This window comes from Opisthocomus hoazin, chromosome 3, assembly GCF_030867145.1.
Source record: "Opisthocomus hoazin isolate bOpiHoa1 chromosome 3, bOpiHoa1.hap1, whole genome shotgun sequence".
Taxonomy (NCBI): Eukaryota; Metazoa; Chordata; class Aves; order Opisthocomiformes; family Opisthocomidae; genus Opisthocomus; species Opisthocomus hoazin.
The window spans coordinates 61937441-61952497 of NC_134416.1; the positions used below are offsets into that span (position 1 = coordinate 61937441).

The 15057-nt window shown below is 47.9% G+C and overlaps 1 protein-coding gene across 8 annotated transcripts in view; it reads left to right on the forward strand.

Moving 5' to 3' along the window:
- Window positions 1-15057, forward strand: part of LDLRAD4 (low density lipoprotein receptor class A domain containing 4) — a 303243-nt gene that overhangs the window by 277322 nt on the left and 10864 nt on the right. For all 8 annotated transcript variants that reach the window (XM_075416511.1, XM_075416513.1, XM_075416514.1 and 5 more), the window contains 2 exons: window positions 2655-2809; window positions 14368-14421. In XM_075416511.1, coding sequence (XP_075272626.1) covers window positions 2655-2809; window positions 14368-14421 — 209 coding nt within the window. The remainder of the gene's footprint in view (window positions 1-2654; window positions 2810-14367; window positions 14422-15057) is intronic.

Sequence of the window (15057 nt, forward strand, 5' to 3'; positions counted from 1 at the left end):
GGCCGGCGCGGGCCGTTCCGCCGGTGTGGCTGGCGGTCGGTGGGGCCGCGGGCGGGCTCCCGGTTCGCGCCCTCCCGCCGAGGCGTGTCGCTGCCCCTCCCGCGGTGCCGGTGGGAAGCGCTGTCCCGGGGGACGCGCCTGCTCCTTCCCCCCCCCCCCCCCCCCTCTCCAGCGGGAGCGGCGGGCGGGGGTCGCTGCCCCCCGGGGAGGCCGTGCGGGGGGGGCCCTCAGGCCGCGGGGGCGGCTGCGGCCCCGGTCCCCCCGCTTCCCCCCGCAGGCAGCGGGCGGCCGGAGGGGAGAGAGGTCAGCAGTCTCCTTCCCCCTTCCTTTCCCTCCGCCGTTCGGTCAGGAAACCCTCTAGAACGGCAGCAGGGAGCTCCGCTGCCTTTCGGCGGCTGCGGCGCGAAGCTGGACGCGGAAAATCCTGTCTGCTGACAGCTGTGACTTGCGTGGGTTTTGTTGCGGGGCCGTGTCTTAGGTAGACATTTCCGAGTGATCCCCCCGAGGGAAATGCTCGCAGACCTAATTACCGTTTCTATGGGAGAGGCACCGGCCCCCGCTACGGAAATGCTGGGGCCTCGATAAATTTAGAAGACTCTGCCCTTGGCAGATAGAGAAGTAACATGTCATTGCAGTGATCTTTGCATTCTAGGAAAGCCTAAATCAACACTGCTGGTTTTGCATGTTGCCCTTTAGCTGCAGTCTCTCAATTTCCAGTCTAAAGTATTATCGTGGACCCCCCAAAACACAAGTTTTGGGTGAAGAAACCCGTTGATACTTAGTAGCTGCAGGCTGTGAATTGCAGCAGTTGTCAGCCGTGTCAAGTCTGTATTCTGTGATTCTGAGCCGAGGAAAACTGGCTTTTTACTTAAACGCAGATTTGGTGGGTTTGTTGTTTAATGAATTCGATACTTCTTGCTTTTTGATCTTTTAATGCTGACACTATTAGCTTCTGGTGACTCAAGGAGGGGAGATTGCTGCATATGGGATTGATAGCGAAAGCAGAGCAAAGCACCAACTAATAAAATTTTTGGAAGATGTTGGTGGTCTTAGTGAGGAGTGGTTGGTAGTTAACAGCAAGGAGAAATTAAATGATAGATGTGTTGTTGCCCTTTACTCTTGCCTTAGCCTTAAATAAGTTGAGTTACTCCCACTGAGACAATCGCAGAACCTCAGCGTGTTGACGGTGGTGTGCCCATGCCCAGTGGCAATGGGTGACAAACGGCTGGACCAGGGCGTGTGCAGCTCCTGTCGCCTGAGGTCTCGGAACAACGAAACAGCCTCCAGTTTCCTTTAGTTCCGCCTCAGGTCGATTTGGATTTTATGTGTGAACAGCGCTCTTCTAGCTCGGCGTCGTGGTGTTGTGTGTGCGTAAGCGCAGTGCTGGTACCTGGAAGGCTGAGGATGACTACAAATGAAAGAGATAAGGGGGGGGGAAGCTTGTTCTCTCCGATGTTTGGTTTGTCTCTTTATATTTTGCTATCTTTCTTTCCTCATTGGCTTTTCAGAACAGAAGTTTAATATCGGTTCCCTGAAATTCATGTTTTGGCACCCAAAAGTAGTGCTGTTTCTGGAAAGTACTGAAACTGAGCAACTGGCACTGCTTCTTTGCTTTTTCTACCAGCCTAGCAACCAAAGACCTCCTCCCATTAACTGGAGTTGTCTTTCAAGATGAGAGCATCCCCTGTGAGCAATGCAGTTTCCATAGAAATGTCGGCAACTGTGTAACTCCAAAGGGCAATTTCTCCCCTTACGTTGCATCCTTGCTGCTCCAATATAGCCAAAAGGGTCCAAGAGTGACTCATTTCTAAATATACTTAATATTTGTGGTATAGGCAGGACTTCAGATAAGATGATGGGCTCTGATGGAGTTCATTGTAATTTTATCTCTTGCAACAGCCAAGGCCCTGGGTTCATTTTTAACCATAGTGGAACATATCTTGTTTTAGACTACCAGATCTCTTTTTAGATTTTTACCTGAATGGGAATGTCCCACAAAAGTTAATTTTACTCTAGTGGGAGAGAAGTAAGTAATTGAAAAAGACATCGTGTGTGGATTCAATAGGAAAAAAGTTTGTTTTCCACTTGATTTAGGTAGCTTTCATGCTATTTAGCTGCTAAAAAGTTAAGGATGGTTTACTGAATACAGTGTCCTGATTGCTCTCTCCATGGCCTCTGCTTTGAAGCTTATGGAGCCCTCTGGACTCCATTGGCATTGCAGGTGGCTGTTAAAATAGGGTAGGTCTTGTGTCTGTGTATTTGTTTGGGGTTTTTTGTTCTGGGGGTGGGTTGGTTGGTTGTGTTTTTTCCTCCAGTGGAATTTTTGTATTATCCAAAAAGCTTGTCTGTGGTGTTTATGCTGAAGAATTTATTACCTGTATGAAGGCTGCAGAGAAGGATCACTGGGAAGTTTCTTAGCTTTGACCTGCAGTCACTTGTACCAATTGATCGGTGCTGCCAAAAAATGAATAATTTTTGTACTCCTTAGAACATGGTTTTCTTTGCAAAATTTTGTGAAATGGAGAGCAGTGAACATCTTAGTCCAGATCAGTCCTGATGAAATACTGAAGGCTTTTCAGATTATTGTTTCGATGGATAACATTCTCTGTGTGATTGACATTTTTTCCTCTTTTTTTTGTTCTCCTTTGTTTTAGCTGAACTGGAGTTTGTTCAAATCATCATCATAATTGTGGTTATAACTGTTATGGTGGTAGTGATCATCTGCTTGTTGAACCATTACAAACTCTCAACACGCTCCTTCATCAACCGACAGAGCCAAAGCAGAAGACAGGAGGAGACTTTGCAGGCGGTAAGTATGAGCCCTTTGCACCAAATTCCTTCTCCTTGTGCTGGATGGGTCTGCAGCAAAGCATCTTGAGGAGCTCTGGTACAGGCAACTGTTGGAAAAACTTCTGATGTCACCTTTAATGCTCCCTGTAGTTAGGTCTTTTGCTGAAGTTGCATTTGTCAGTAGGTAAAAAAAAAAAAAGGAACATAAGTTTGTGATGTACTGTCTTTGATTATTTTTAGACCTTGCTATGTTTTATGTAGCCTGTTTTTATTTTGCGTTTGGAGGCTCAGAGGTGACATCCTCTTTGCTGCTGTAATGTGAAGGGGGGTGGAGAGGGAGTGAATGGAGATCACCTGGGGTATGAAGACTTGAAATGTGTGGTGTTGTGACTTTCCATAGGTTTACTGGTATCCTGGAGTTTTATCACTATTACTGATTTGTGAAGCTGCAGTAACAATTTGCTGGATCCAGAACACTGGCCCAGTAAGGGCCCAGGAAAATGTAATGTTTGTTTCACTTGGACAGAAAAAACGTGTCAGGAAGATGATCCCTCCAAGGACCTGGAGTGGTTAAGATGTGTTGTGTTACAGAGCCAAAGGCTTAAGACTGAATCTCAGCCGAGATGTGTTAAGGCTGTCTTTAGTCAACCCCACAGTGAATGGGCACCTGACTTGCCCTGTGAGCCAGGAATTTGCTGGGTGGGATGCACGGCTCCCTTGTGAGGTTAAACACAGGGTGTCCCTGACCTTGGGATGTCCCCCCCAGGCCTGCAGTGCGGTGCAGTGTCCTGTGATAGTGCAGGGGGGTCCTTTTTCTCATGTGCTTTTCAATGTCCTCAGAGTGGTGCCCTTAGCCTCTTCGCTGAGTGCGGTGGCTGAGGGGCCATTTGTGAGTGTCGCCTTTTGATGCATTGAACTCCTGGCAACAGTGTTGAGTTCACAGCTTCATTTCATCTCGCTGTTGAAAAAATTGTCTGGTTGTAACTGGAAGGTGCAGTCCTGTAATGGTTTACACCAGTCGTAAGTCCACAGTCTCACCTTTCTTTCCATCCCAGTCCTGTGTTTCCTTCTTTGTGCTCCTTGGGGAGCTGCCAAGGTCATGGCGAGAGGCCTCAGGGGGCTGGTCTGGCTGAACACTAGTTGCTTTCTTTTTCCACGGTGGTTAGATTTCAGCCGGATCAGCGAGCAGAGTGCCCGGGCAGGGGAGGAGCAGTGACAAGTGACAGGGCTGGACCCGAGTGGCTGCTGGGGAGCTGCAATTCTGGCAGTTGGCAGCTCCCTCCTGAAGGCCAGCTGTAAAATGTGATTAATGCAGGGTTCCCAAAGCTCTTGCTCAGCACATCACCCACACCCTTGTGCTGGGGTGAGTAGCTCTTACCTTGAAGGCTGCATGGGGAGCAAAGGTGCCTCAAAGGCAGGTCGCCTCATTGTCCAGCTCTGTCCAGTCACAGGCGAAACTGGACCTTGTCAAACCTTAACCTTATGGACTTCAGGGCTGGAAAAATTGGCTAGATTAATTTGAGTGTTGCTTTGAAATGGACGCTATAATTCAGGAACCACACTTCTACCCAAAAACTGTTAGCTATAATTGCTACAAGTACTGAAAATGACATAATTTGAGATGAAGGAAACACATTTTCATCTTCACAAATCTTCTAAAACTGCAGTAAGCTGTCAAATGCATGAAGTAACCCATTATTTCCTTTGTATGGTTCGTTAGTATTGTCTCTTATCAGAGCAAGGTGCCTTTTCTCTTGAACACAAGGGAGAAAACACCACCTGTCTGTGAAGAAGAATGTGCACCTTGGCAGTGGGGACTTAGGAGCTGCTTTAGTATCCTGAACTACTCTTAAATAATTTTTTAAAACACTGGCTCAGTTTCAGTTTGATGGCACCCTTGTAAGTAATGATAGTCATAGCCAAGTGAGCACTTTGTGGGAACTGATGATTGGCTGGCAAGAACTGGTTACTAATTCTTCCGAAAACTCTCTGGAGTAGGCTTGTCATCGCTATTACTCATCTGGGTTTCTGATAAGCTGAAACTGTTCTTAAAAGAAGGTCGCACTTGTGGAGAGCAGGACTTGAGAGCTCTCTGAGGTCAGATGTCAAATACGTTTGAATTTTCCTTTGTCTCAGGTGTTAGAAGGAAATTCTGGTAGAAACTGGTTGTGCGCTGCTTGCAGTGCAAACCTTAAAAGCAGTGCGTGGTGCACGAGGGTCGGGAAACGAAAGCACTGGCTCTGTGATGTGAAGCTGAAAATAGCCAGTCTGTTCTTCTTGTCCATGGTGGAGTGAGTTGCACAAAGTAAATGGATAGCCTGAGCAGTAATATGCAGGTTAAATTATGCACTTTAGAAATATACAGATTTTTTTCATCGGGAGGCCTTCTTCTGTGTGCAAATGCTAGTGATAAGTGGATTCTCTTCCAAGGGAATGTTTTTTTTTTTTAATGGTATATAGACTGTGAAAACAGATTTAAAAGTTTATTAACTACTAATGTCTGAAGAAAATAGCTTTCTGACTCAGGCCTTCTGCTGGTGGAGAAATAGCAAATGGAAACAGAGGAAGTTCAGTAGTGTTTCTTAAAAGAAAACTGTAAAGCACATTAATTGACCGTTCGCTAGTTCCTGTAATTCCTGTTCTATGAAGTGAACCCACCTTCATGTAACTGAGGCAGCAGAGGCGTATCAAGATGCAGAACCATGTCCTTCCTATTCAGAGAGGCCTTTTTTTGTCCTTTTGTTAGCTTCAATTTTCGTTTCCTTCAAGCCTGTCCTATTTCTAGATAGATAATCATGCCTGCCAATAGCTGAGCTGTGGCTGAATTGCACAGATTTCTGGCCTTGTAAAGACCAGCTATTGAACAGATGATCTCTTATTCTGGTTCTTCTAGAAAGCATAACAGAAGCAAACAGCTATATTATCTACTGCCTTTATTGCCATCCTCACACCTGTAAAACTCATGGGGTCAGGCCTCCAAAATAATGAAAGAAAACGTATTTGTGGGCTGCTTCTTTGGCTGGCTGAACTTCCTTCATGGGTGTTTGGTGTTTTTTTTTTTTTTTAAAAAAAAAAAAGGCTTGGGAGTTGAAATTCTCATTGTCTTCCAAGTCCAGAAATTAGAGTATTAAAAAGAAGATGAAGTGTCACTGGTATCACAAGTGTTCTTAACACACAAAGGGCAGAAAAGGGACTGATCCCAGGAAAAAAAAGTTGCTTTTTGACAAGAACATACTGAAAAGTAGTTGTTAGGTTTCTCTTCCATAAATACGCTTTCCTGTGTGACCACCAGTTCATCTTTATCTTTTTTTTTTTCTTTCTCTTTTTCCTTTTCATCCCCTCTGGAGTCTCATCTTCCAATCTTTCCTCTGGTCTTTTGTTTGTTTTGTTTGTTTTATTTCCTTGGTTAGTAAAGGCTGAGGCCTTAAACAGATCACAGCAGGGGCAAGACAACCTCTTGAGTGCTCAGTATGGGGTGCTTCAGCAGCAGCAGCGCTGCTGAGGATGCTGCCTGCCCTCCCGTGGCAAGCCCTGCCCTCTCCTAGCGTGGATATTAAAATGTTCAAAGCCTGTTTTAACATCAGCAGAAATATGAGTTTAGGGGTCTTAACTGTGAGAGACGGAACAGTGCTGAGTGACAATCGCATCAGCGTGACTGGCAACCTGACGTGAGCGTGCACGGTACTGAATGGTGTCTGTATCGTGATGGGTAAGACACTGAACGTTTCCCACTCCTGGCCAATCCATCAGCAGTGTTTGGCGTCACGGCCGGGCGCGAGGCAAGGTTTGCAGAGCGACTGGGGGGATGCGAAGGCTGTGGGGTGTGTTTTATGCCCGGGGCTGCTTCGCGAGGATGACACAGCCTCTCCCGTGGAGTGACTGGTGCTGCTGGTAGCACTGGGGGGGTTTGGGACAGAGCCATGTGGCAGCTGTGGAAAGGCACATCCACGCACAGGGTGTGTGCTGTGGTGTTGCTGGCTGTGCCTTGGGAGGACTGGTGTTGTACTGGGAGGGCAATGTTCCTCGTGGAATGCAGGTAGCCACGGCCAAGCAGCTGCTGCAGTGCACTTCTGTTTGCTGGGACAAAACCAAGATAAAGCTTGCTTTCCAGTGATTAATTCTTAGTGTCATCACCAGTGATTTCCAGGGGGATGCTGAGGGAAAAGAGATTAACTAAGTGACTTACAGGGAGCTCCTTAATAAGCTTCTGAAGTTCCTAAATTGATTCCTTCTTCCCATCCTGGTGGCTTCTGTCTTTGTGCTTTTTAAAAAGTGGATGCTGAAGGAGTACTGAACGCTTTGACTGCCCCAGGTCCACTCCTGGCAGCGAAGTCCCTGCATCCATCACCCGAGATGCTCACCCTGACCAGCCCCTGCCTCCCAGCACTGAGGGCAGCTTTGCAGCTAGGGCTGGTCAGCTTGCATTGGGACCTGCACCGATAGTGCCAAGCTCCAGGAGCACAGCTGTGCAAATACTGCCCTTCTTGGAACAGCTATTTTGGAATAGAAGGGGAGCATCAGGAGGGTGACAGAAAATACTCAATAATATTGACAACTCCAGGGATTTGTTGGCAATTTCAAATGTTAATGTTGCCTCTTGGCCTTTCAAATTATTCCCCACTGGCATTGGCATTTTTTCTGTTGCTTGCTGGTATCCCTGACCCACTTCACTCTCACTTTTACTGACATGTGCAAAAGAAAGAAGATTGCGGTGGGAACAAGAACCCAGTCTGTAGCCGGGAGAGAGTGTGAGTGCAGTAGACCACCCCGCTTTGCCAAGCCTTTTCCTTCGTCCCAGGTGTCAGTTGGCAGGAGCTGGATGCGTGCTGTCTTCTCCTGCCGCCTGCATGAGGAACATGGGCTTGCCTCCCTGCAAGGTGTGCTGCCGGGAGGGACAGTGTGTGCTGGCTGCTGATCCTGGAAGGCTACCGCAGTGAAGTCAGAACATCTTTAATATTAAAGGGCAGGATCGTCTAGGAAGTCTGCAGGTAGGACTAGAAGCTAGGAGCATGCTGCCTTTGGGTTGGCTTCTGACTCAGTGTGTCACATCAGGCAACTTGCTTCACAGAATCATAGAATGCTTTGGGTTGGGAAGGACCTTTGGAGGTCATGTAGCCCAACCCCCTGCAGTGAGCAGGGACATCTTTAACTAGATCAGGTTTCTCAGAGCCCCGTGCAGCCTGGCCTTGAATGTTTCCAGGGATGGGACCTCCACTGCCTCTCTGGGCAATGCGTTTCAGTGTTTCACCACCCTCATGGTAAAAAAAATTTCTTCCGTATGTCCAGTCTAAAACTACCCTCCCTTAGTTTAAAGCCATTGCTCCTTGTCCTGTCCCAACAGGCCCTGCTGAAAATATTTTCCTCAACTTTCCTGTAAGTCCTCTTCAGATACTGGAAGGCTGCAATAAGGTCTCCCCCCAGCCTTCTCTTCTCCAGGCTGAACATCCCCAACTCTCTCAGCCTGTCCTCACAGGAGAGATGCTCTGCCCTCTGATCACTTTTGTGGCCTCCTCTGGACCCGCTCCAACAGCTCCGTGTACTTCTTGTGCTGGGGGCTCCAGAGCTGGATGTATCTCCAAGTAAAGGAGGAAGGATAATAAAACTTATTTCCTTCACTTGGCTCAAATGAGGATTACTTAAAGTGGTAAAGTGCTGTGAAGCTGAGGAAATAAAGGCTTTAAAGCATTGAGTAACAGGAATAATCTCTGTAAGTGTAGGGAGGCGGACTACATGGGAGAGCTCTGGAGCTCTCTGTAGTTACCTCTGGTACCCTGCACTGCTCTGCCAGGCACAGTGACCTTTCCTGCCCTTGGGAAACTCAGTGTTTAAAGGAAAGAGCAATCCTGCTGCAATAGGTGTCATTCTGCCGGGGACAAGGCAGCGCCGTTGCTTTGCCCCTGTTGGGCAGGGAAGGGGGCACGGCCCTGGGTTGTCCCTGGGGCAGGCAGGGCCCCTGTGGCCTGGTCGGTCGCTGCCACCTAGGGCCAGCGCCAGAAAGCACACTGCCCTCCCAGATGTGTCCCTGCGGCGGGGCTGGGCGTGTGGATATGCGTATGAAACCAAAATGAAAGTCTTGAGTTTAATCGAGGGGGAAAAGAGAGACGTAGTACCTGTGACGCACTTCAGAAACCGAAAAACTGATTCTTGTTTCTTGGGAAATACAATTTCAGGCCGAGTTCTAATTCTCAGAATCTAAAAAGTAGAGGAAAAACTGAAAAGCTCCTTAAGAGTCATTAAAAAAACCAAAGTTTGGATTATATGGGATTGTTGGGGTTTAACCCCAGCCACCATCTCAGCCCCATGCAGCTGCTCACTTGCTCCCCACAGCGGGATGGGGGAGAGACCCATGAAGGTTGAAAGTGGGAAAACTCGGGGGCTGAGATAAAGACAGTTGAACAGGTACTGCAAAAGCCGCCCACGCAACCAAAGCAAAACAAGGAATTCATTCCCTACTTCCCATCGGCAGGCTGGTGTTCAGCCCCTCTAAGAAAGCAGGGCTCCATCACAGGTAACGGTTACTTGGGAAGACAAGCACCATCACTCTGAACATCCCCTTCCCCTTCTCCTCCTCCCAGCTTTGTATGTTGAGCATGACATCATATGGCATGGAGTATCGCTAGAGTCAGCTGTCCTGGCTGTGTCTCCTGCTTGTGCACCCACAGCCCCCTCCCTGGCAGGGCGGTGTGAGGAGCAGAAAAGGCCTTGGCTCTGTGCAAGCACTGCTCAGCAGTAACTGAAATATCCCTCTGTTACCAGCACGGTTTTCAGCACAAATCCAAAACATAGCCCCCTAACAGCTACTGCAAAGAAATTGACTCTACCGCAGCCAAAACCAGCACAGGGATGCTTTTGCTTCATTACAGTTTGAGGAAATTTTCTTTCTGAGCGTAAATTTTTATCTGTAGTTGGTGCTCAGCCGAGGTAGTTGGATGACACTGTGTATTCCAGGAAGCACAATGTTTCTAAACTGTTTAATTCTAGAGGCGGTAAACCTTTGTAAAATACAAATTAGGCAAATTATTTTAAGCTTATCCTGTCTCCTAAGCTCTTAAGTATTGAGTTAAATGATCACCACCGTAAGATAATTAAGTAACCACCTAGCTGGATTTGTTAAATAACTCTGTTATTTCAAAACCTAATTGCAAAATTAATTTCTGTAAATTTTCACGAAACCCAGGAACGGCAAAGGTCAACAAAAGACATAGCAGGGTCCTGAAGATTTTTCTTGCTCTGGTGTTATTTGTAGGAGCTAGGATTTACCATGGAGACCTATCATTTCTCATTCCAAAACCCAACAATGTTAAAAATGAGTACGATATAGGGAATGAGTGCATAAGCTTTCTCTCCCTGTTACTTTTAAGTATTGAAGCTCACGCCTGAAGACCTCTAGTCTCTTTGAGAAGGAGCAAGTTGAGGTGGCTAGCTGTTGAGAACCTGTGAGAAGCAGGTAAATGATATACTGCCCACAGAAAAAAGTGGGTAAGCCACACTCGCTCAGGCTTAACCTTGGTTGCGCATACCTGAGAACTGCTTGTACAAATCCCCGGGGAATTGGGTGTGAGGGGGCATCGAGGAGGACCTCCAGCGCTGGGTTTGCTAGCTGGGAAGTGCCTGTCGGCGCGGTGCTGGGGGGTGTGGTACTGGGGCTGCGAGCTGGTGCCAGGCCTGGTGGCTGGCTAGCTGTCGTGCTGAGCTGGGTGCCTGTGCCTGATTCCGTCTTGCTCACGGGATGAGAAGCGGGGTGAGAAGTCACCAAGTGAAAGGATGTCAGAAGTAGTTTTTTATCACTAGGCCAATGTACCATGGTGTTGTATATAATAAAGGGAGGAAAAATATGAGGGAATATAAATACAAATGCGGTCACTTCTTACCTAATTTTCACTGATCTGAGCGCAGGGAAACGTTTGAGCTGTCAAATGAAGGTCTGTAAGTAGGGAGACAATGAGAGAGCAAGAAATAACAGTTCCCCTCAGCGTAAGTCACCCCAGATTGCTTGTGTTGGGACTAGCGTGCTGTTTCTTACTTCTACATCTTGGGGAAAAATGAGTCATAGGGGTATTTTCCTTCTGCAGCACTAAGGTTTGTCCTTTTTTCTCCTCCCAACCCTTTGCCACCACCCCAAGAGCAGTGGAGTTGGTGGGCAGCAACCCTTGGGTTAAGTTGTATCTACCCAGTGCAGGAGAGGGAGGATTTCCCTGATGTGAAGACTCGAGAAAGGTAGACAGTAAGTCTTCTGTGGTGGATGCAGCAATTTCAGGAAGGCAGAATGACTGAAAAGATCAAAATTGGGAAGATGGGGCAGGCACCTGTTTGGATGCAGTTCTTTTTTTCCAGACGCCACCTTCTGTAGAGGAGATGGAGTTTATCTGTAGAAGACAAAGTGCAGAAAACCCCTATAGCATTGCAGGGCAAGATTCACCAAAGCATTTTGGTGTGTTCAATTTTTCTTAATTTCATAGCCTTTCTCTTAGCCATGGGACGTTAGCAGAAGGGCACATCGAAATAGGTGGTTGCAGACGGGCCTGAGTGGGGCTTGTCTTTGCTGTGAGCTGGCTGTTCCCGGGCCAGCCCTGAAGCGGGAGCTGCACAGCTCAGTAGCGAGCTACTGTGGCTGGCTCAGAGGCACCTAATGAAATACCCCTTATCCTTTTACATAGCGTGTATCTAGTGTGTGATGTTAAGCATAAATGATTTTCCTGTTCTGTTGTATCCCTCAAATACGTAAAAATATAAACCCTGCAGAGCCATTCATAATTACGCACTGGCATCTCTCTCTCTTTTTCTCCTCTCTGTACTCTTCTTCCCATGTTGCCATACTGCTCTTCTCTCAAAGTTTGGGAAGCCCCTCTGCATGTTTGTGTTTGCCCTTGCAGGTCACTGTACAATAAGGTTGTGTCCCAGAAGGATTAAAGGATTGCTCTGTAGCTGGGTGCAGGAAACCCAGTTGCCTGCTGGCGCCTTCCCTGTCTCCGTGCCCCTCTTGCTGTCCATTTTAACACTTGACTGTGCACTAAGTAAGAGCTTAGTGCCTTTTCCTACATTGGGCTGGCTAGTCTGGGCTTATTATAGTGGTGAGGAGAGAATCTCGTACTGTGGCACTGAACCGGCCACGTGCGCCTGATGAGGTTGGTCTGCACGTGGTGTGTGAGCCTGGTATTTTCCAAGCGTGGGCATGCTGAGCACATGCTACCCAACCATCTGCTTGGGGAGTTCCTTTGGCTCCTGGGATAGAGATCTTGCTGGGGGTTGGCTGCTGCCAAATGATTTACTGAGCCTGCTGCTCTCTCCAGAGGAAACCTTAGGGAAGGAGGTAGCTCCAGGTGGGCTGTGGGACACACTGTCACAGAGGCCGTGTACACAGAGGCCGTGTTGTTACACATCCCTGCATGCTAAGGATCTCATAGCCTTGGAGCTCAGCTGCATCCCACACTGTCTGTCTCCTCAAGCGCTTATCGCAGAGCGGGGAGAGCCATGGTCCAGCTGTGCCAGCACCCCGACCACACTCCGTCGCGTCCCTGTAGCCGCCGCAGTGCCTCCAGGCAGGGTCCGTCACTGTACTGGGGTTCAGGCAGCAGCAGCAGCAGTAACGGGCAGCTCCACTCTTCTGGCAGGTTGTTTCTGTTAGATGTCGCTGGTGACAGCTCTGTGTGCCTCGGCTCGGCCCGCAAGTCCCGCTCTCTCCTGGCACCAGGAGTTTTTCTCCACCTACTGCACTGTCTCTCTCTGCTCTTCTTCCTCACCTGCTGCAGCGGAGACGGGCCCTAGGATGGGGCTGTCGTCTGTTGTTCATTATCAGAAACTCGTTTTCGTGAGGGAGTTGAGTCACATGAGTGGTGGTGGTAGATTGAATTCCTTTCTGGGCTGGGTCACTGATTTTGCCTTTTGTCATCTCTTCTGAGCCTGAACACGTTACAGGAGAGACCGAGACAGCTGCACTAAGCATAAAGCTACACACTGTTGTATTTTTCAAGCCATCGCTCAGGAATCTGCTGTTGGGCTGTGTATGGCCTGTAGTTCATGGGCAGTTAGTTGCACAGTTTAGCTTTGACTAATATGTTTTACTTAACAACCGCAACAGGCTTGGAGCCTGCTGGGTCAGCTGCTGGTAACCTGGTTGTCTGTAGTTGTGCAAATGCACCCGCAGATATTTCAAAATGAGGGCATCTGGGTGATGGAGAAGTGGAAAGGAAGATGGGTACAAGTATATATATATATACACACAATTATATATACACTTACATAGTTATAATTTCTGCTGTTGACAAAACCTTATATAGGCACTGAAGTACATGAATTTACCTAAGATCTGCCTTTAATATCAGGCCTTTTGCAAAGGAAAGTTGTAAATCATTGCAGTGGTCAGCCTCCCTCTGTCTCTGCTCTCTAAAGCTACAGAAGAGAAGTGATTGACCAGCTTTGTTATTCAAAGCATTTGCCTTAACAGCTGAATCCTGTGCGAAATTGCTCTTAGAGCAGCTTTCCTCTGCGGTGGACTCTCCTGAGAAGATCACAGACGGCTTTTGGTCTCCGAGTGTCATGATGAACATCTAGTTAGGTCTATTTTTACATCTGAAATATGTTGAAAGATGCTATGGTGAGAAAAAGCAGTCTGGTAGGATTTGAAAGTAGTCTATGCAGGGTGATGCTTTTGGGGATAGTTGGCCTTTTCCTTCCAGTTCTGAAATTTCTTAAGTCTGTAAAATCATAAAACTTTAATTAGCACCAAGAAAATAGTCGTGACCATACAATTTTTTGATTTTCTTCTTTTGCACCAAGATTGAAATTCTGTGCTTTGTAGCTGCTCAGATGTGTCCTTTTCATCTTTGAAATTTTCCAGTAAAATAACTCCATTGCGGTAGTTACTGCTACTCTAAATGACTAGCTGAGAAGAATGTTATGCCTTAAGCCGTTCTCCCTCATTGACCTGTTTTCCTTCACCCTTTTGTTCTGGCCTGAGAAGGTGGCTGGGGAAGCGGTTGAAGAAGGGAACCGGTGGCTGAAACCTCAGCTGTGTAATTGCTGTTTATGGTGGGAACTGGGCAACTGACAGTTTTGACCAGCATATACCTGGGTTTCGGTGACTGTCGCTTCACTGAGGTTACAGTTGCCGGGTTTCGTTGCGAACTGCTTTGGCTCTGGTGCACAATGGAGATCCATGCTGGCAGGTCAGCTTCGTGGGACCTGCTGCCTGTGCTGACACAGCCTCGCCACGGGTTGGGAGGTTACAGGTGCCTGCTTATCACGCAAGCACTGAGGTCTCTCCTGTCATCTCCCCCCATCACTGCGCGCTCATAGCTGCGGCTGGCTCGCTGCATCCTTGGGGCCCATGAGGCTGCGTGCTGGAGACGGTGACTCGGCACTTACAAAAGGGACTGGGCTTGGTGTGTTGGGTGCAGAGCTGCTGTTGCCTCTGGTTTTGCAAAGTGAGGGGTGGGACATTGCTTGCGTATCACCTTTCTCTAGGTAGAGACAGCCAGTCTTTAAAAGCTGGCTGCTCCTAAGAGTCACGTTATTAAGGCAAGGATGGTGATGTGATGTATTAATTTTTCTCTTTTGTTGTGTTTTTCTGCATTCCAGGAAGGGTGCCTGTGGCCTTCAGAAAGCTCGGTTTCGCGCCAGGGTGCTTCAGAGGTACAGATTTCTTACTATCTTCACCTATGTGCTTTCCTCTTTCCCATTATGTATATTTGACTCTTCTCAAAAGCATGTTCTATTCAGTAAATAAAGCCTTTGTGGTGTAAGGTGAGAGCCAGGATACAGGGAGCAGCTGTATCACAGTAGGCATTCACAGGTAAGTGGCGAAGGTGTCTCTCTCATGCAGTAGCTCAGTAATTTCACTATTCACTGGAATCTGGGAGACCAGTTGCTCTTCTCCCTGTGTTTTTTTGTGGATTTACGGCCTATCATCAGTGTCTCCCATCTGCCAGCTAGCACAGATCCCCAGTCTATGCGGTAGTTTGTGGGTGTGTTGCTCTGAGTTGCCCAGCTCTCCTGTGGCAAACAACAAAACTTCCTGGGGGCTGACCCTGCATCTGTGAGGGTCAGGGGCTAAAGGCTCTGCGTGGACCCGAAAACGAGAAGAGCTGTTTGATAGCTCTAGATTTGAGAGGCTGGTGTGTCTGTCTAGATCTGGGATAGATGAAGTGAGGAGCGATAGCTCTTCACAGAGTATCTTGAACTTTTCCTCTTGTAAAGCCTGACCTTCTCCAGGGCCTGACATGGTGGGGACTGTTTTTCTGCCCGCAGTGCAGAAGCCGTGCAGGTCCT